The sequence below is a fragment of the Numida meleagris genome, chromosome 1, assembly GCF_002078875.1.
Source record: "Numida meleagris isolate 19003 breed g44 Domestic line chromosome 1, NumMel1.0, whole genome shotgun sequence".
Lineage (NCBI taxonomy): Eukaryota > Metazoa > Chordata > Aves > Galliformes > Numididae > Numida > Numida meleagris.
In genome coordinates this window covers 46,447,189-46,463,036 of record NC_034409.1, presented here as the reverse complement: position 1 = coordinate 46,463,036, position 15,848 = coordinate 46,447,189, and the positions used below count along the sequence as shown (strand labels likewise).

The window sequence follows — 15,848 nt, the reverse complement described above, 5'->3', positions numbered from 1 at the left end:
TCGGAGCTCTTACAACACTGAATCAAGCAAGTGACAGCCCCGTTGTTTCATTCCTTTTCCTTACGTCTTGTACCTAATTGCCCTGGTTATCAGCACCGGTGTTGCATGTAGATGCAGAGGTTTTTAATTCAGGTAATTACTCCGAGTGAAACCGTGGAGTCATTTTTTGCCGTGCAACCCAGGAGCCCCAGGAAAATTCCTGCTTTCTGTTGTCAGAACACCTCTGCCCCAAAAATGGCTTTTCAACATCAGAGCTGCAGTAATAAAATGTTTATTTAGCACCTTTCAGGTTGAAGGATCCAAAAGCACTTTACAATTAACTACACACATCATCAATGAAATGCATCCAAGCAGAAAATCAGCAGACAACTCACTGCATAGGTTTCAAAACGCACAGACTTGCGACCAGCTGCTTGGCCAGGAAACAAGGCAGAGGCTCTACTGACCTGGAGCAAACAGGATTCTGATTTTGGTTCGGTTTCGGGAGGTCTCATCTGAAAGACCTGAGTAGCAAAACCTCATTCAACCCAATTTAGCCGCCTCAGAAAACTGGATGATTTGCATGAGCCCTGCCAAGATTAGAATCTGCGGTGCCAGGGAGTCTGGCCTCATCCTAACCTGGCATTTAGATGACTCAGCCATCACCTCAAGGCAGAGGACATACCTACTAAGTTCAAGCTGCAAGTACATGGTAACACAGCGCTGCTTTTTTCATCCAGAATTCAGACGTTTCTACATAAACATGCCAGATGTACACAGTACAGTATGCCTCTTGACAAGCAGCAGACATTTTCAGTCCTGTAACTTCTCCAGCTGCGGGGGAAGGGGAAGCGCGACCTTCGAGCTATAGTAGCGAGAAGGATCCTTCCAGGGAAGTGGTAGAAGGCACTTGGCACATCGGAACGAAGCACCTGGGAACTGGGTGGGAGCGGTCCTCGCTCCGGGGAGGACAGAGACTACCTGCAGGCCTTCCAGCTGTAGCGGTGACGGTTCATACGATGGATGCACCAAATAAATTCTGAGCAACGTCTCCTTTCTGACAAGGATTTTCAAACGCTGGAAACGTCTCACGAGTACGCGCGGCCCGGTTCTCCCCTGCTGCAACTCCACAGAAGAATTCGGGTGTAAATGTGGCTCTGTTACTCCTGAATACATCTCCTGACTGTAACATTTATTACCTTTTTCACTTCAGCGAAGAAAAATTATAAGGCTATTTTTATACAACTTGAAAGCACTTAATACAAAGTTACATGAAATACGCTGCATCGTATGGCCTATCCGTGGAGAAAATACTGACATCCTACCGTAGGGCTGTCCAATACTAGTTTTGTCTTTCAGCTTTTCATCTTAATACTAGAAAATATATAAATCATTTACATGACATTATGCAAAAGAAGGCACAGCCGGTTATAGTTTACACAAGCACAATGCGTAATAGGCAGAAAAAGGTATTAAAAAGAAGCTTCACATCCTTATTAGATACATAGTTGCAATCCATTACGGAAAAGTACTTCATCAACAACAGAAGTGTTCAACACTTGAGAGCTATGATATAAAAAAATTATAATTCATTTAATGCGAAACAGATTTATATATATTTTTATATATAAACACTGTTTAAAAACGCTAACGTAATAAAAGTAGACTATCCATGTAATGAAAAGTGCAAACCAAAGTAACAGAGGGTTTCGGGATGTCCTTCTCATGACACAGGAAAAACTAGCCCATAGGAATGAAGTGTTAAATCCACCAAACGTCCTTAACGCGTGAGGCACCATCAGGATTTCTGAGCGTTCGGAGAAAGCAGTACTGGAGACGAGGCCCCGTCCAGACTGGGGAGTGGCACTGGGATGTGACCATTTAGCAGAGTTGGAAACTGCAAGAGGCCAAAAGGTAAAAGTTACTCTCTCATCTCACGGCGTTCGGCCCCTCGCACGCCGCTCGCACTAGCAGCCGACCCCAGATGTCTTCAAGAACGGTGATTTCTGTGCAGTAGGATGGATACCGTGTGCCTGCCTCAGACACCAGGAATGCGGAGCAGGGGATGAAACCTGAATCACTTCTAAACCTACCAGGATGGATAAGCCTATTAATGGCTGTATTTTACGTAAAAGTTGACATACAGCAGCTGTAATCACTGGAGAAGTGAATAACACGGAGAAATGGGTGCCCTCCGTTCTGCTTCCAAAAATCTTTCTCGGCCTACAGAACGTTAACTACAACCCACGCTTTTCATCTGCCCTTCATTAAAGCTCTGCAGGAAAAATCCTTGCAGAAGTGAAAGTTGAGGTGCAGTTTTAGGACAGAAAAAGCACAACTGTGAGCACAAAGCACCGGAGCAGTTACAGTTCATCTAAGAAACAGCCCGGTCACTATTCCAGATCATTTAGTACTTGACGCAGAATTTTCCGTGGCAGTTTGTCCTAACACCTTCTGAACTGCGCAAAGAGTGCTTACTCACTACCTGCCCCCGTGCCCCAGCCCCTCCCCGTGCCCTGCCTGCAGCCCGCTGCCACGCGGGCGCTGACTCCTTCCTAACGCGCCCAGGCCGGCAGCAGGGTGGGGCTGTGGCACCAGGCCCCCACCCGGCGCTCCCATTGCACGGCACCAGCCCCAGTGTAATTAACTGCGCAACAGCACGACTTCAAAGGGAAGACCTTCCAGGTAGGCTCACGTATCGAGGTGATCTGTGCGGAAGGAGGCTGTGAGGGTGCGCGGGCGGCGGTGTGTGGGAGCTGCTTTCACCTCGTAAGCACGGAAGGAGAGCATTCAGCAGGTAATGAGCATCCGCACAGCCAGGCCCAGCTATGCACCACGAGCCCATCAAAGCAGGGGCAGTGCTGCCCCACAGGCTCGTCCTGGGCTTGCTGCGTTGATGGATTCTATCCTGGTCCTACAGAAACGCTAACACTGTAAAGCTAGAGCCAGAGCTGAGCACAGCCTAAAAGAAGACAATGTACAGAGCCTGCTCCCACCTCCCTGTGAGTCAGCAGGCAAGGGGGTGAGGCAGGCAATCGTAGAGCGGTGCTGGCCTCTGGCTGCCAGCAGCATTTTGGCTCCTTTATCAGCGAGCAAACCTTCTTTCAACTCAGGTGAAAAGAAAGTAGCCCCAGGGCTCTGCGTTGTGTGGCTGGAGGCAGAAGGACTGCCACCCAACCCAATGCAGCCGCTCCCTGAGGGTTCAGAGCCCCCTCTGGCGCTGGCGCTGGCCAGTTGCAGCATTCAGGAGCTTCACTCCCAGGCTCTCCCTGTGTTCTTCAGCTGCTCGGCTAGCCATGGGCTTCTTGTGTTTCCTGCCACTTAGCTGCTCAGCCTCTTTCCTCCTGTGACTCACTCAGTCAGCTGTTTTGCTGCAGCTGGAGCTGCTCACGCCATTGCCCATTATCCCTTCCTCAGCCTTGGAGCACTGCCCCTGAGCTCCACAGCCACTGCTTTTTGCTTCATGCCTTTGCTATTTATTGCATCTCTGAAAAACTGAGATTTTCACAATCCCAGTACCCATGAAAGTGGGACAGCGCTGCTTTTCTCCTCGTAGATACAGAGAGGTGGTGTTCAGAGGGGTAAGCGACCTGTCTGTGTTCACCTGGGCAATTTGCAAACCTGGACATGTGGCCTTCAGATTCAGAGTGCCCTTATGTTAAATACAACTGTATCCCATCTCCTGGGTTAGAAGAAGTATCTTCTTGGGATAGAAGAATGAGCCCGCACCACCTCGCTGTGCTGTCTCCTCGGAGCTCTGAGGGCTCCCTTCTTCCTACCATGGCACAGTGTTTATTCTGTTTCCTTCATGCAATGCGTATGTTTCTACTGCAGAGCAGACAGTGCTCAGTAGAGTCTGGCTGTGCTGCCAGTGCTCTAAAGGTGGTGCAGGCAAACACACCCCTCTTAAAAATACCCATGAACTCCCGTGTTTCCTCAAACCACCTGAAAAGCTCCAGACCGATCTGAGATGTTCCCCTGACATGGCCTCCACATGCGCTTCCAGAATTGAAACCTGTGAGTTAGACAGACCTACCTGGAACAGAGTGTTGGGTCCCTGCAGCCTGGCAGGACTCAGAGGAGCAACGGGGCTGAGGCTGCTCCAGAAATGGATGCTGGACAGCAGCGGGCTCGGGGTCAGCAATAATCCACTTGGGGTCTGCAAGACAGAAAACATCAATATTCTGTCATATGCGGAGTGGTTTTACCTCTGCTGAGTTATAATATGTAAGAATAAGGAAAGAATAAGGAAAACCTGGAAGTGTTCATTCACACCTAGGTGCAGCCACAGCGGGAGGACTTGAGGCCGAGCTGTGCTCTGTTCAGATCTGCAGGTGTGTAAATGTGCCCAATGCCAGTGCTGAGCCAGAGCTCGCACCCTCTGATGGCCAGCGTTCATACCTGCGAGCTGTGCCACAGCCAAGCACCAGCCAGTGCAAGCCTCTGAACCTCCTCACATTTACTTCATGCAAATAGAGCACTGTCACCATCAGACAAGCATCAAAACCAAGGGGACGGCACCTGAGCACAGCCCTCCTGCTCCCTGCCCATTTCCAGCCTCTGTTACAGCTGTCACACTGAGGTTTGACAGTTAGCTGAACGCAGCTGCTGTACAGGTTTTATTTCATTCCTTAGAATGCAGGATGCTTCTTATCCACACTGGAAATAGACAGTTAAAACAGAGGTAAAAGCCACACTGCTGCATAACCAAACATTAAAATCAACAGGCCCAGGGCTACCCTATGTGGGTGCCATCTGCCTCTTCTGTGATGGGACAGCCTGCCAAAAAAGATGTGTAATAGCATTCAGTTGGATGACAACCATCAGTGCCATAGCAAGGCATCCTACTGAAAGCGATCGCAATCACGTACAGTTGTATGTGCCCAGCCCGCTAGGTTTATGGTTTTGTTGCCCTCTTTTTTGTATATATTTTAATGGAAAAAAAAAACCTAATAAAAAAGAGGTTTTGTTACTTTTATACATTAAGTACTTTATATATTTTGTACGTAGCCCAGGACAACTCCTCTTCACTAAACACGTCCCACGCAAGCCAGAAGGTTGGACACCCATAATTCCCTTCTATGACTTTCAGGGTACGAAGGACTCTGCTTCAGAGATGAATGAGAAAATGAAGCGTTCAAAGAAATGATTACAAAATGAGGAGAGAAATTGCTCTTTATCCTGAGTTCTGGGGCAGCAGTAGATTAAAGCAAGCCTGTAATAACTCACGCTGTCATTCTGTCTAGCTGGCATCTGATAGGATTTGTCAAATTTGCTGCCTACAAGCAAAACACTTGCTGTGGTTATAGCACAGATAGAGGCTGTAGGAGCCTGCCGAGCTTTGGTTTGCCACACTCCTGTTCTTCCTGCCACTCATCACATCACTTAGAGGCTTTACGATGCACAAAGTGACGAATAGCGGCCCACAGATCGCTCTTTCTTTGCGGCACAGCCCTGTATCTCAGTGGCCCACAGGTGTGTCCGAGCCACAGTGGCTTTGCACAAACCTCTGCATGCAGCTGATAGGCACAGGGAGAGCAAGCGCCGTGCTGGCCGAGCGTGTGTGCTGCTCCCTGGTCCTCGTGAGGGCTCCGAGCTGAGCAGGCACAGCTCGTGCCCTGGGCAGCCCAGCTGTGCCATGCCACTGTGGGAAGGGCTGCGGGTCCTCTGGGCACGGTTTGATCCCCGACAGATGACTGGTCGAGCTGTCTCATTCAATGCTAGCATTTGCACCAACTTTCTTTAACTTTTTTTTTTCCCCTCTAGGATTTTTTAGTCTAATTTTGCCGTGGCAGCACAGGACAAAACTCACTGATGAACACGCTGGATCATTTTCTGTTATGTAATTTCTTCTCCTGCCCCCTGAATTACCAGACTTTTTCACAGACTTGCTTGAAAACGCGAACTGTACGTTGACATTACCACAGATATATGATTAACTGACAGTTGTTTTATAGAGAACTGACAAACCTACCAGTTATTCAGGTCTGTACTGAAAGGGAACTCTGCCAAGTACTTTCTGGACCTGTAAAACTTTGCACATCAAAGCTGGCTTAAGAGTCTGTCCTAGACACCAATCAGAATCATAGAATCCTTTGAGTTGGAAGGGACTGTTAAAAGCTATCTGGTCCAACTCCCCTGCAATGAGCAGGGACATCTACAGCTGATCAGGGTGCTCAGAGCCCCTCCAGCCTGACCCTGGATCTCTCCAAGGATGGGACATCCACCACACTTTTTACTTACTTACTCCCTATTTGAAACCTAACATCACACTCTGAAGGACTACAACATCTAGCACAGAGCTCTGACCAAGCAACTCAAAGTACGTATGCTCAGTTTCTGACCTACAAGAACCCTGTCGTCCCTTCCTGTGATTCTCCCCACAACCATGTGGAAACCTCAGGAGCACAGCGCCGCAAGGAACCCTCTCTCCTCACATCACTCCTCCACTGGCTGACAACATGCCCCGAGCACTAACACCCTTGGTCAAACTGAGGGAGAGCTGGCTACGGCAAGAGCACGAGAGGCTGGCCGGCGTTACCTGTGCAGTGAAGAAAGCTGGAGTCAGGGACCCCGAAGGAAGCGCGGGGCTGTTGAGGGCAATGGAACCGATATCGGTGCTGGAAAGAACCATAGGTGGGGCTGAGATTTCCAAGCCTTTGGGTTTCTTAGCCTTTGGGGGAAGAGATGGTGACTTCGCCTTGGAGCCTGAGGAGAGGTTCAGCGGCTCGAGGGAATCTGAGTCGTGGCAACTGGACTCAAAGAAGAGGCTCCTGTGCTCCGCGGGGAGGGGTGAGGTGGGAGACAGTGACGGCGACCTGGAGGAGGATGATGACGGAGATGAGATGCTGGCACTGTTGGGTAGCATTAAGGAAGAGATTTTGGCTGATACAGGTGAGCTGAGAAAAGCAGAGGCAGCTGCTGTTTCGGAGGTGGAAGGCAATGACACCATGGGCCTCATGACTTGTTTGTCTGTTTTGTTTGTCACAAATCTTATAACAGTCCGCACTTCCTCGACCGGCGTGCTTCCTTCCGACTTCTCCTCCAGTTTTTCAGTTTTGATTGGCTTGTAAACGTCTGGCTGGTTCTGCAGAGAGTTGATGGTGAAGGAGGAGTACAGGCCGGAGTGGATGTACTCGTTGCGGCTCGTGCTTTTCAGTGCCGACAAGCTGTGCTTGTGCGCATCCCTGCTCTCGGCGGCCATCTTACAGTCGCTGTCCTGCAGCAAAAGGCTCTCTCTGCTGATTTCCACGGCGTGTGGATCCATCTTTAAAATCTCCGGGAAGGACACAAACTTGTACACAAATTTTTGTCCAATCACCTTCTTGATGATGTTCTGCAAATACAAAAGCAGACGCTAGGAAGATCAGTATCGCAGAGGCACTGAGCACAGCAAACACAAAGGGCAGAGGAGCACTGCGGCCTCCTCCGGCCGCTCAGGGCCCTTCAGAGAAACAAAGAGCACTATTTCCTGAGATTTCAGGTGATCTCACTTTTCCTGAAGCCCCTGGTAGAGGGTTTATCTGGGAGTCACCTCTTAAAAACCCTCCCTGAGCAGTGACCCTGCTCTGGGGCATACGCCTGCTGCCCCTCCAGCTTGCACTCTACAATCAGGCCTGCCTTGCTGTATACATGGGAATGTAAATATTTACATAGTTCCTAAAAACCATATTTATTGTTCATTCAGCCACAGATTCTGAGAACAGTAGAGAAAATACACATTCATTTAAAAAAAAAAAAGAATGTAAGCGTCTTCCCTATTTATGTATGGACAAGGCCCAGTACTGAGTGATCACAGAGCCTGATCTACATCTTTTCTTCTGCCACAAAAGCAGGGCCAATCTGGGGAGAGAGGGGCCTGCAGTTCTGTATTGGGTCACAGAATCACCAAGGTTGGAAAAGACCTCCAAGATCATCCAGTGCAACCATCCACCTACCACCAATATTTCCACACTATGTCCCTCAGTGTGACATCTAAACATTCCTCAGCTGGCACTTCCTTCAGGCACCTTCTTGAATACAAAACGAATCTCAGGGAGAGATTTGCTTCACAGGTCAGAGCTGCAGCACGAACGGAGAAAGTTTTTTCTCAAGTCTGCAGCACAGATGTGTAGCGCGGAGAACTGACTTTGGCAAGCTCAGGCTGGAGGCACAGAGCTGCCCTCTCCCAGGCCGAGCTGAACACATGTCTGCCCACCTGGCTTCTCCCTCAGTGCCTATTTTTGCAGTCCTAAAGTTCAGGACATATATTTAGCCCATGGAATATATCTGCATGAGCTTTAATTCCCATGGCTTTGGCCTTGGCCTAGATTTTTTCAGTCAATTAAGAGAAACATTAGATGGACACACTTTTTCTGTACTGTTTCATTGATGAACTCAGTACTAGATCTTCCATCTTAAACACAGAACCTTCTAACTATTCACATACGAGAAGAAACATCCCAACTGGGTTTTGGTTTGGTTTGTCTCTTCCTTTTAATATATATTTTTTAATTTAAAATAATCCCTCCTCTTAAGAGTTATTGCTCCATCAAGCACCAGTGCAACTTGTAGATGGGTGCAGGCTTAAAACAGGGAACCACTGCTATAAAAGGCAGCCAAACGAGTCGGAGAGTTTATATATCCTCCATCATTATTAAACATATTTCCAGAAGGTCTCTCAGTGCAGCTCCTCTGTCTCCATATGCCCGCAGCGAGCCCACTTAATGATGGCTGCAGATGAAAAGGATTCAAGTGCAGACCCCTTGAGCACTTTGCAGGCTTCTCTTAAATGCGAAGCCCAAGGCAATCTCCGTCAGCATTTTAAGAGAAAATAAGGACACAAATTAATTAACTGCCTCTGAAATGCCTCTGTCACTTAAAAATTTTTTTGACGGAAGACTGAAGCGAAGGTAAGCAGCAGCTCATTTTTACATCACTTCGGTGAACTGTCAGAATCATTCTGAGCTGCAGAAGATGGTTCCAACCAGGGAGGACAGCAACAGGCACCATGACAAGCAGGGCTTTCCACACTCAGTTTCAAAGAGCAAAGGAGGTTTCCTGATACTGACTGCTTCTGCAGGGAGACTAGGCCTCTCGGTGGCAGGACAATGGGTGTCTGTGCTCCTCCAGCCCCTTTTTGCTGTCTTTTGGATTTTCTAGGTGTACTGTCTGGCATCGCACTGTGCTTTGAAGGCTCCGATGCCAGCTGGGTGTTGCTGCCTGATGGCTGCACTGCCCCTCCAGTGTTCTGGGGAGCTCGGGCACATTCACACCACAGTACTTTGGGTACTCTGCCCACAGTGCTTCAAAGACTAGTTCAGGGCAGGCGGGTCCCCATGTGCTCCAAGCTGGAGGGATAGGGATCGTCCTCCTCCACAGACCAGGTGAGCTAGATGCCAAAGGCTTGGTGGCCTGGCTCCTCCTGCACCTAAATCCAAGCTGTAATGTGGCTGAAGTTTTTATGCTGACTTATGTTCATACTCTCTGATCAAGTCATTTACAGCTAAGGTGCAACTATTTACCAGCATGACACTGGGATTTTAGCAGCTTGGCTCAAACCTGTTAGCTCACAAGTATGCAGGAGCCACTTGGAGCATGAGCTGGAACTGGGACCTGCTTCCCAGCAGAACTTCAGACTGAGGAGGCCAAGGGACAAGAAGACAGATTGGGACCAGGAAAAGACTTCTAATCAGGGTGCCTGAGATCTCAAAACCTGTGGCAGAATGGGACGAACTTGTCCCTAAGCACTGAAAGGACCCTGCTTGGGAAAGAGGAAGGGCCAGATTTGTAGCTGCTGCACCTAGCTCCCGCTTGGATGTGTGTCAAGTTCCCGGACTCTGAGAGTACCCAGGGATGCAACATCGTGGCAACACTTTGGCTATGAGTTCTCCACTCTGTCTTCCACTTGAATAGGATTCTACCAGAACCTGCAGGTGAAATAATTGCCTCTTCTTTCTGAATGGTAAAATTACTGTGAACTGTACAAAAACAAGGCAGGAGGAAATATTCACACTCCCATTTCTGAAGAATGTAAGCTGGCAAGAGGCAGCTGTGGCTGAAATGCTCCAAAACACAGGGTATCAGCATGTGCAGGCAGGCAGACTCTGTTAACATCCCACTTCATGCCCTTATGCTTATTATACTGATGTGTACAGGGCAAATGCTGTGAAGTTTTTGACAGAGGCACAGGTGTTACTAAATCATGCACCTGTACCAACCTTTGGCAGAGCAAGACTCTCACCAGCTGGACATCAGCCCTTCCTCACCCACCTCCACCAGGAACACACAGACAACTCTCCTGCATGGCAGCTTTAGCCAGGCTCCCTGCTCTCCCTGCCGCTGTCCAGTGGGCTTCTCTTTCCATCACATCTAACATTAATTATTTGTCACTGTTTCTTGTGGGTTTCTTGGGTTTTCTCCTCTACCCATTCTCTCAGTACCATATTCTTTACTCTCATCTTTCAGTAAGGACAGCACCAACTACCTACTTTTATGCCATTTCAGACAAACACTTACTTGACTTCCACCCACCCCTCTCAAAAGAAGCTCCTTTCAATTCTCCAAAAAAGCTGTTTTCTGACGCTCTTTCAAACACTTCCTTAAGATACCCCTCACCTGTACCACTACAAAAGGTAGAGCTGGTATGCTAGTGCTATCATACTGCTACGGTTTCACTGCAATATATCTTTACACAAATAAAACCCAAGACTTCAACAAAAGTAAAATAATCATTTCTGTTCTCACTTTATATCCCGAAGGTCTGGTAGCAGATCAAGCAACAGACCTTTTCCCAAGGTAATTAGTCCATGCTGCCACACATACTTGGGCATTAAGTACCAGAATCAGTGACCAGGCAATGGGGTCTGATGTGTTCTTACAGGCAGGGAGGGAAGGCCAAGGGCACCTCAGAAGCCTTAGAGTACCTGAAAAGCTCTGTCCCCTCTGCTGCACCAAGCACAAACAAGAACCCCATGTTATTTATGTACTACACACTGTGCTGCCATCTACATCTAAATAAGAAGGCAGCCATTAACTGAAGTTAAAATGATCTATTCTGTCTTTAGAAGACAGACTGAATAGCAGTCGCTGAGTAAAGCCTGAGGGCACACGCTCTTCAGAGAGGATGCAAAAATACTGAATAGTTGCTTGCTGCAATGGTGTACAATTGTGTAATTAAAGATGCAGCATAAATCATGCAAGCATTACGCTGGGAACTATGACTTCTGCATTGCCTAACTTCTGAAGATGTAACTTCCACAACTCTAGCATCCTATTGTTGTGGATATCTGGATGCAGTTCCCTGGATTTGCCCCTCTAAAATTCTATCACGTGGTGTCATCTTGAAATATTCATAGGGACCTTTAGCAGTCTGGAAACCTCTAGAGAATTCCAAAAGGTATCCATCATTTCAGTTATCAGCAAAGAAAGAAAGCAACTGGGCAACTTCAACAACAAGAAAAGTACTAATCCTGCTTAAAAAGGCATTTTGGTTCCACACAGCAAGAAAAAGTGCTCTGCATGGGAACAGAAGTGAAGGGTTTCCTTGTCTGAAAGCATTACAAGAGCATTTTGACTGGCAGCACATAAGATGGACATGCTGCTCAAGCTGTAGGTTGTACAGGATTCCTTCCTGTAGTACTATTTGTCGTTTGCGTATCTCTCTGTTAAGGCAACATAGGAAATGCATTAAATAAAAAGAGTGAAGGGAAATTCGGGTAACAAATGAAGCAGGAAATGGAAAGTCTTCAGATTATCTGCAAACCTTCAGCAACCAGAATCACAGTAGCAAATTACAACTGAGATATGCCACACCATACATTTCCTGGGGTGCTTTATATGTGAATTTAACATAAACACAGCCACCAGCCTCAACAGCACATCGTGCTTGCTTCAAAGCCACGCTAAGGAACTTGCCCTAATTGTGTTATTTTTCTCCAGCACTGGAATTAATTTACTTTTAACTTCAGATGAATCACATGATGAATTTTAACAAGCCAGCGTTCCCCCCAAGCACAATGGCAGAGCTTATAAACCTCCACTTATCCAGTGATCAGCTTTTATTTCTCCACAGTGAATAATTTCAAAGACAAACTCACTTAGCGTCAGCTGCATGCAGCAGCAGAGGACAGCCCAAGAAATGGAGGCCCAGCCCATGGGCCACCATCACCTCTCAAAGATCATTGCCCTTGCCTCAAACTCACGGGTTGCCACATCATTGGGGTTACAGGTTGAGAAGACCCTGTAGATACACAAGGCCACAATACATAGGGAAAAAGAAGTGCTTATCCTTCTTTCCACCAAGGAGCTATGACCTCCACAGGGCTGCAGAGCTGGAAAAAAAAAAAAAGGCCAAAATCCCTATGCCACACCTAGATAAAATTAGCAGATGGAGGAGAGCACACAGTTCAAGGAAGCAGCAGTAAGAACAGTGAGCAACAGCCATACCGTGCTGGAGACTGTACAGCCACTCCTCTGGCAGATGCTGAGTAGTGGAGACAACAGAGATGACAAAGGTATGCGTGTGATGGGGATGGCAGTGGGCAAGCAATCAAAAACAGAATTAGAAGAAAGGGAGGCTCAAGTAAAGAGCCATTACATTCCTTTGATTTGAAGAGATCAGAGAGATCTTAGAGAACAAGTGCTACAAATATCTTGTCCCCTATTTTCAAGCAATGCCTGCTCGGTCATTAACCGTGTATTTGTACTTTGTCTGCATGTGCTGTTCATCCACCAGCAGGCTCTCTGTCCCCACTGATCCCAGTTAAGTTTATAATTGGAGAGGTTGGAGTCATATAATGAAGTGAATTTCCCCATGCTGAGCAGAAGCCTTTTTAGCACTTTGTGAAGGGGAAATCATCATGCCAGCTGCTTGGAACAGCCGCTGCAGCATCCTCTGAATCCTTTTGTGCCTTCCCAGGCAGGCCACCTTTGAAAGATGTTAACTGGAAAAATCTGACTTCTGGCAGACAAAATACTAAAAGCATTTTACTGTAACACTTAGTGCTCTAAATCTGCAACTAAAAAATTCTTACACTCTCATACAGTCTTTCAAATTCCAATGTGAAGAACAAAAAGACTGGTCAGAAAATTGTGCAAAGTTAACTTGCAATCAACATGGTTTTTGGGTGCTGTGTTGGACTGGCTGTACAGTGCCCAGTCACACTGGGCCTCCAAGAATTAGTGATTAGTGCACTACAAATAATACACGACAACAATATTCTGAGCTCAGTTCTGCAGTATCAAGTTCCCCCCACCTCATACAGGTAGCAAGAGTGCCATACCTGTGCTGAGCATCGGTGTTACTCACCATATAATCTCACCTCAGTGTCCTTTCTAAAAGCCAAGATGAGAACAGACCACTCAGCATGGCTGTGAAGTATTCCTCCCCAATATACAAAATCTAATGGCCCTTCTTTTTACGTAATCTTCAAGAATATAAGAAACAGTACAAAGAATTCAGATATATTATTAAAAATATCAATTTAAGAGGAAATAATTCTGAAATGATTTAATATTAATCAAAACAATAAAACGGCATCCAAAAAAGGTTGGAAGCAATTTGGAAACTCCTTGAATTTGGCAGAGTCTGAAATTGTAGAAGGTGAATATGCTAGTTATTTCAGCAGCTCAGAAGTTGTGTTCTGTAATTTTGTCCTTCTAGTACCCTGCCACATCCGAGAGACTTCCTTCAAACATCTTTCTGTTGTAACAATCTAACACAAATTCTGCTTACGCCCTGTTCTCATCTTTGCACTCTTTATTATACTGTTGCCACCGTCCTGTTGTCAGAGAGTAAGACCAAGGACTAACCGTCCAAGTGAAGGATGGTTTCATGAGAGTGAGAGTCATCTTACCAACTCCCACTGTACTGCACAAATTTGTTTTCAGAGGTGCCAGCCAACAGTACCCTCTACTGACTTCTTCTAGATTACAGGCATGGTCATGATCCCTGAAAATCAGAAGCAAACTGGCTGATCTAAATAATTCCAGATTAGTACAGTCAAGATTTTCTTTCAGATTTCAGTTTTTTAAAATGAGGTTGAAAATGGACCTCTAACAGCCAACGCTGTGCTAAGTGCATGCCTACAGTACCCATCTGTCACCAGCTTGAGAGGGGGGGACAAATAAACACAGCTTGCCAGTAACGAGGTTGCTGCCGGAACAATGCTGACTCCTTAGGGTCTAATTAGTTCTATCAAACCTCAACAGATGTATTCCTGAGCCTTTCTGTCAGCATGAAGGAGGGGCAAAATTCAATAGGTTTTGCAAGGGCAAATAAATTAGACAAAGAAATCCAGTCTAAGCATATACTCCGTTATTTTGACTTGAGATACCCTGAAGATAAACGCACAAGTCAGAGTAAATTCAACACTGTAATACAAACATAGCTCACCTGCAATGAGCTCAGCATGAAACTGCTACCTGACAAATATATCCCAACATTACCCTGCTCTGACATCTGCCATCTGATCAGTTGCTAGTCTTTCTGTTCGCTACTCTTATTCCGCACTTTCATCCCGCTAAACATACCATCACTGCTCATTCACATATATTAATGCTAATTAAATAACAGCAACATATAAGCTAGACTACTGCTGAAGCTAACACAGATTTTGTCCTAAAATGATATGGTGGAAAAATTCCCAACCCTTGGAAACACTTAGCATTAACAACTGAAGAGCTACAATGAGATTCTTGCGAGGTAATGCTGCACTGTCAAAAAAATTCTAGACATTTTTCAATGCTGCATTTCCAGATAAACATTATTATAATCCAATACAATTGTTAAAAAAAAAAAAATCTACTACAAAGCTCAAGCAAGACTAGTTAAAACATGGGCCAACAGCATCCAGGTTCCAAAGGCTGTGTCCCATGAAAACTTTGAAAACTCTTGCCTACCCCTCTATGCCGCTGGGTTGTCTGTGTGTTCTTTCCTTGCTCTGGTATAGGGGGTACCTGCTGGTACAGCTGCCATACCTGCTGCACTGCAGCATTACCACTTTCTACCACCTCCCTGCATTCTGACAATCCTGTGCAGGCTGTAATAATCAAACAGTTCTCTGTTATCAACAGTTATTTTATTACTGTCAAAAGCTACAGAAAATATCAGACAGCCACAGAAACATACAAAAGCATCAGTAAGTGTAAGCCTAGGCCAAAACCTCCCCCAACCCCAGCCCCAGGAAATGGATGTGCAGTGTTTTCCTCTCCATCATGGCTGCTCTCTTACCTCCACCATGATTGTCTTCAGTAGTATCATCTGCTGTAAAAACTAACTGGGGGAACTTTAAAAAGCGTCCACAACAGGGGTGAAATGTTAAACAGTAGTGTTTCTACTCTCTTAGTCGGCGTGAGAATAACAAAATTTACCTTGTCATAATAGTATCTGAGCGCCCGGCTCAGCTTGTCATAGTTCATATTAGTTTTGTTTTTTCTGAGTCCCCACAGCTTAGCCACTTCTTCTGCCTTGAGTAGCTTGAATTCGCCATCATTAGACGTCCAGCAAATCAGGTGCTCATGTTTCTGGTCTAGCAGCAACTGCAAAAGGAACTGCCACAGTGTGATTGCACTCTCCATACCTACAAGGGACAAAGGAGAGCAACGGTGTGAAAAACATTTGGGAGCAGGTGTTCCAGACAACACTCATTTCAGTAATACGCTCCGTGTAAGAATCATTCAACATAACTTGGCAAAGGAAACCACATCGTTCACCACCAAATATCCACAAGACCAGCAAGTCCCAAACTCCCGTTTCAATATTTTTTGCACTGCTATGATGCGACACATAAAAATACAGCAAGTATTTAGGAAAGCATTGCCCACTTAGTCTACATGGTACAGAGTCATCTCCAGTCAAGGTCTCCACCACAATGCATGCAGCTACCTTT

The 15,848-nt window shown here is 46.4% G+C and overlaps 1 protein-coding gene across 2 annotated transcripts in view; it reads right to left on the bottom strand.

The window, feature by feature from the left end:
• Window positions 256–15,848, bottom strand: part of ELK3 (ELK3, ETS transcription factor) — a 32,796-nt gene continuing 17,203 nt past the window's right edge. The window contains exons 2-5 of one of the 2 annotated variants that reach the window (XM_021392825.1): window positions 15,331–15,539; window positions 6,521–7,315; window positions 4,016–4,138; window positions 256–1,876 (exon numbers count right to left, since the gene is read on the bottom strand). In XM_021392825.1, the coding sequence (XP_021248500.1) occupies window positions 1,778–1,876; window positions 4,016–4,138; window positions 6,521–7,315; window positions 15,331–15,537 (1,224 nt within the window). In that variant the 5' untranslated portion in view covers window positions 15,538–15,539 and the 3' untranslated portion in view covers window positions 256–1,777. The remainder of the gene's footprint in view (window positions 1,877–4,015; window positions 4,139–6,520; window positions 7,316–15,330; window positions 15,540–15,848) is intronic. The other variant, XM_021392887.1, reaches the window with a different exon arrangement.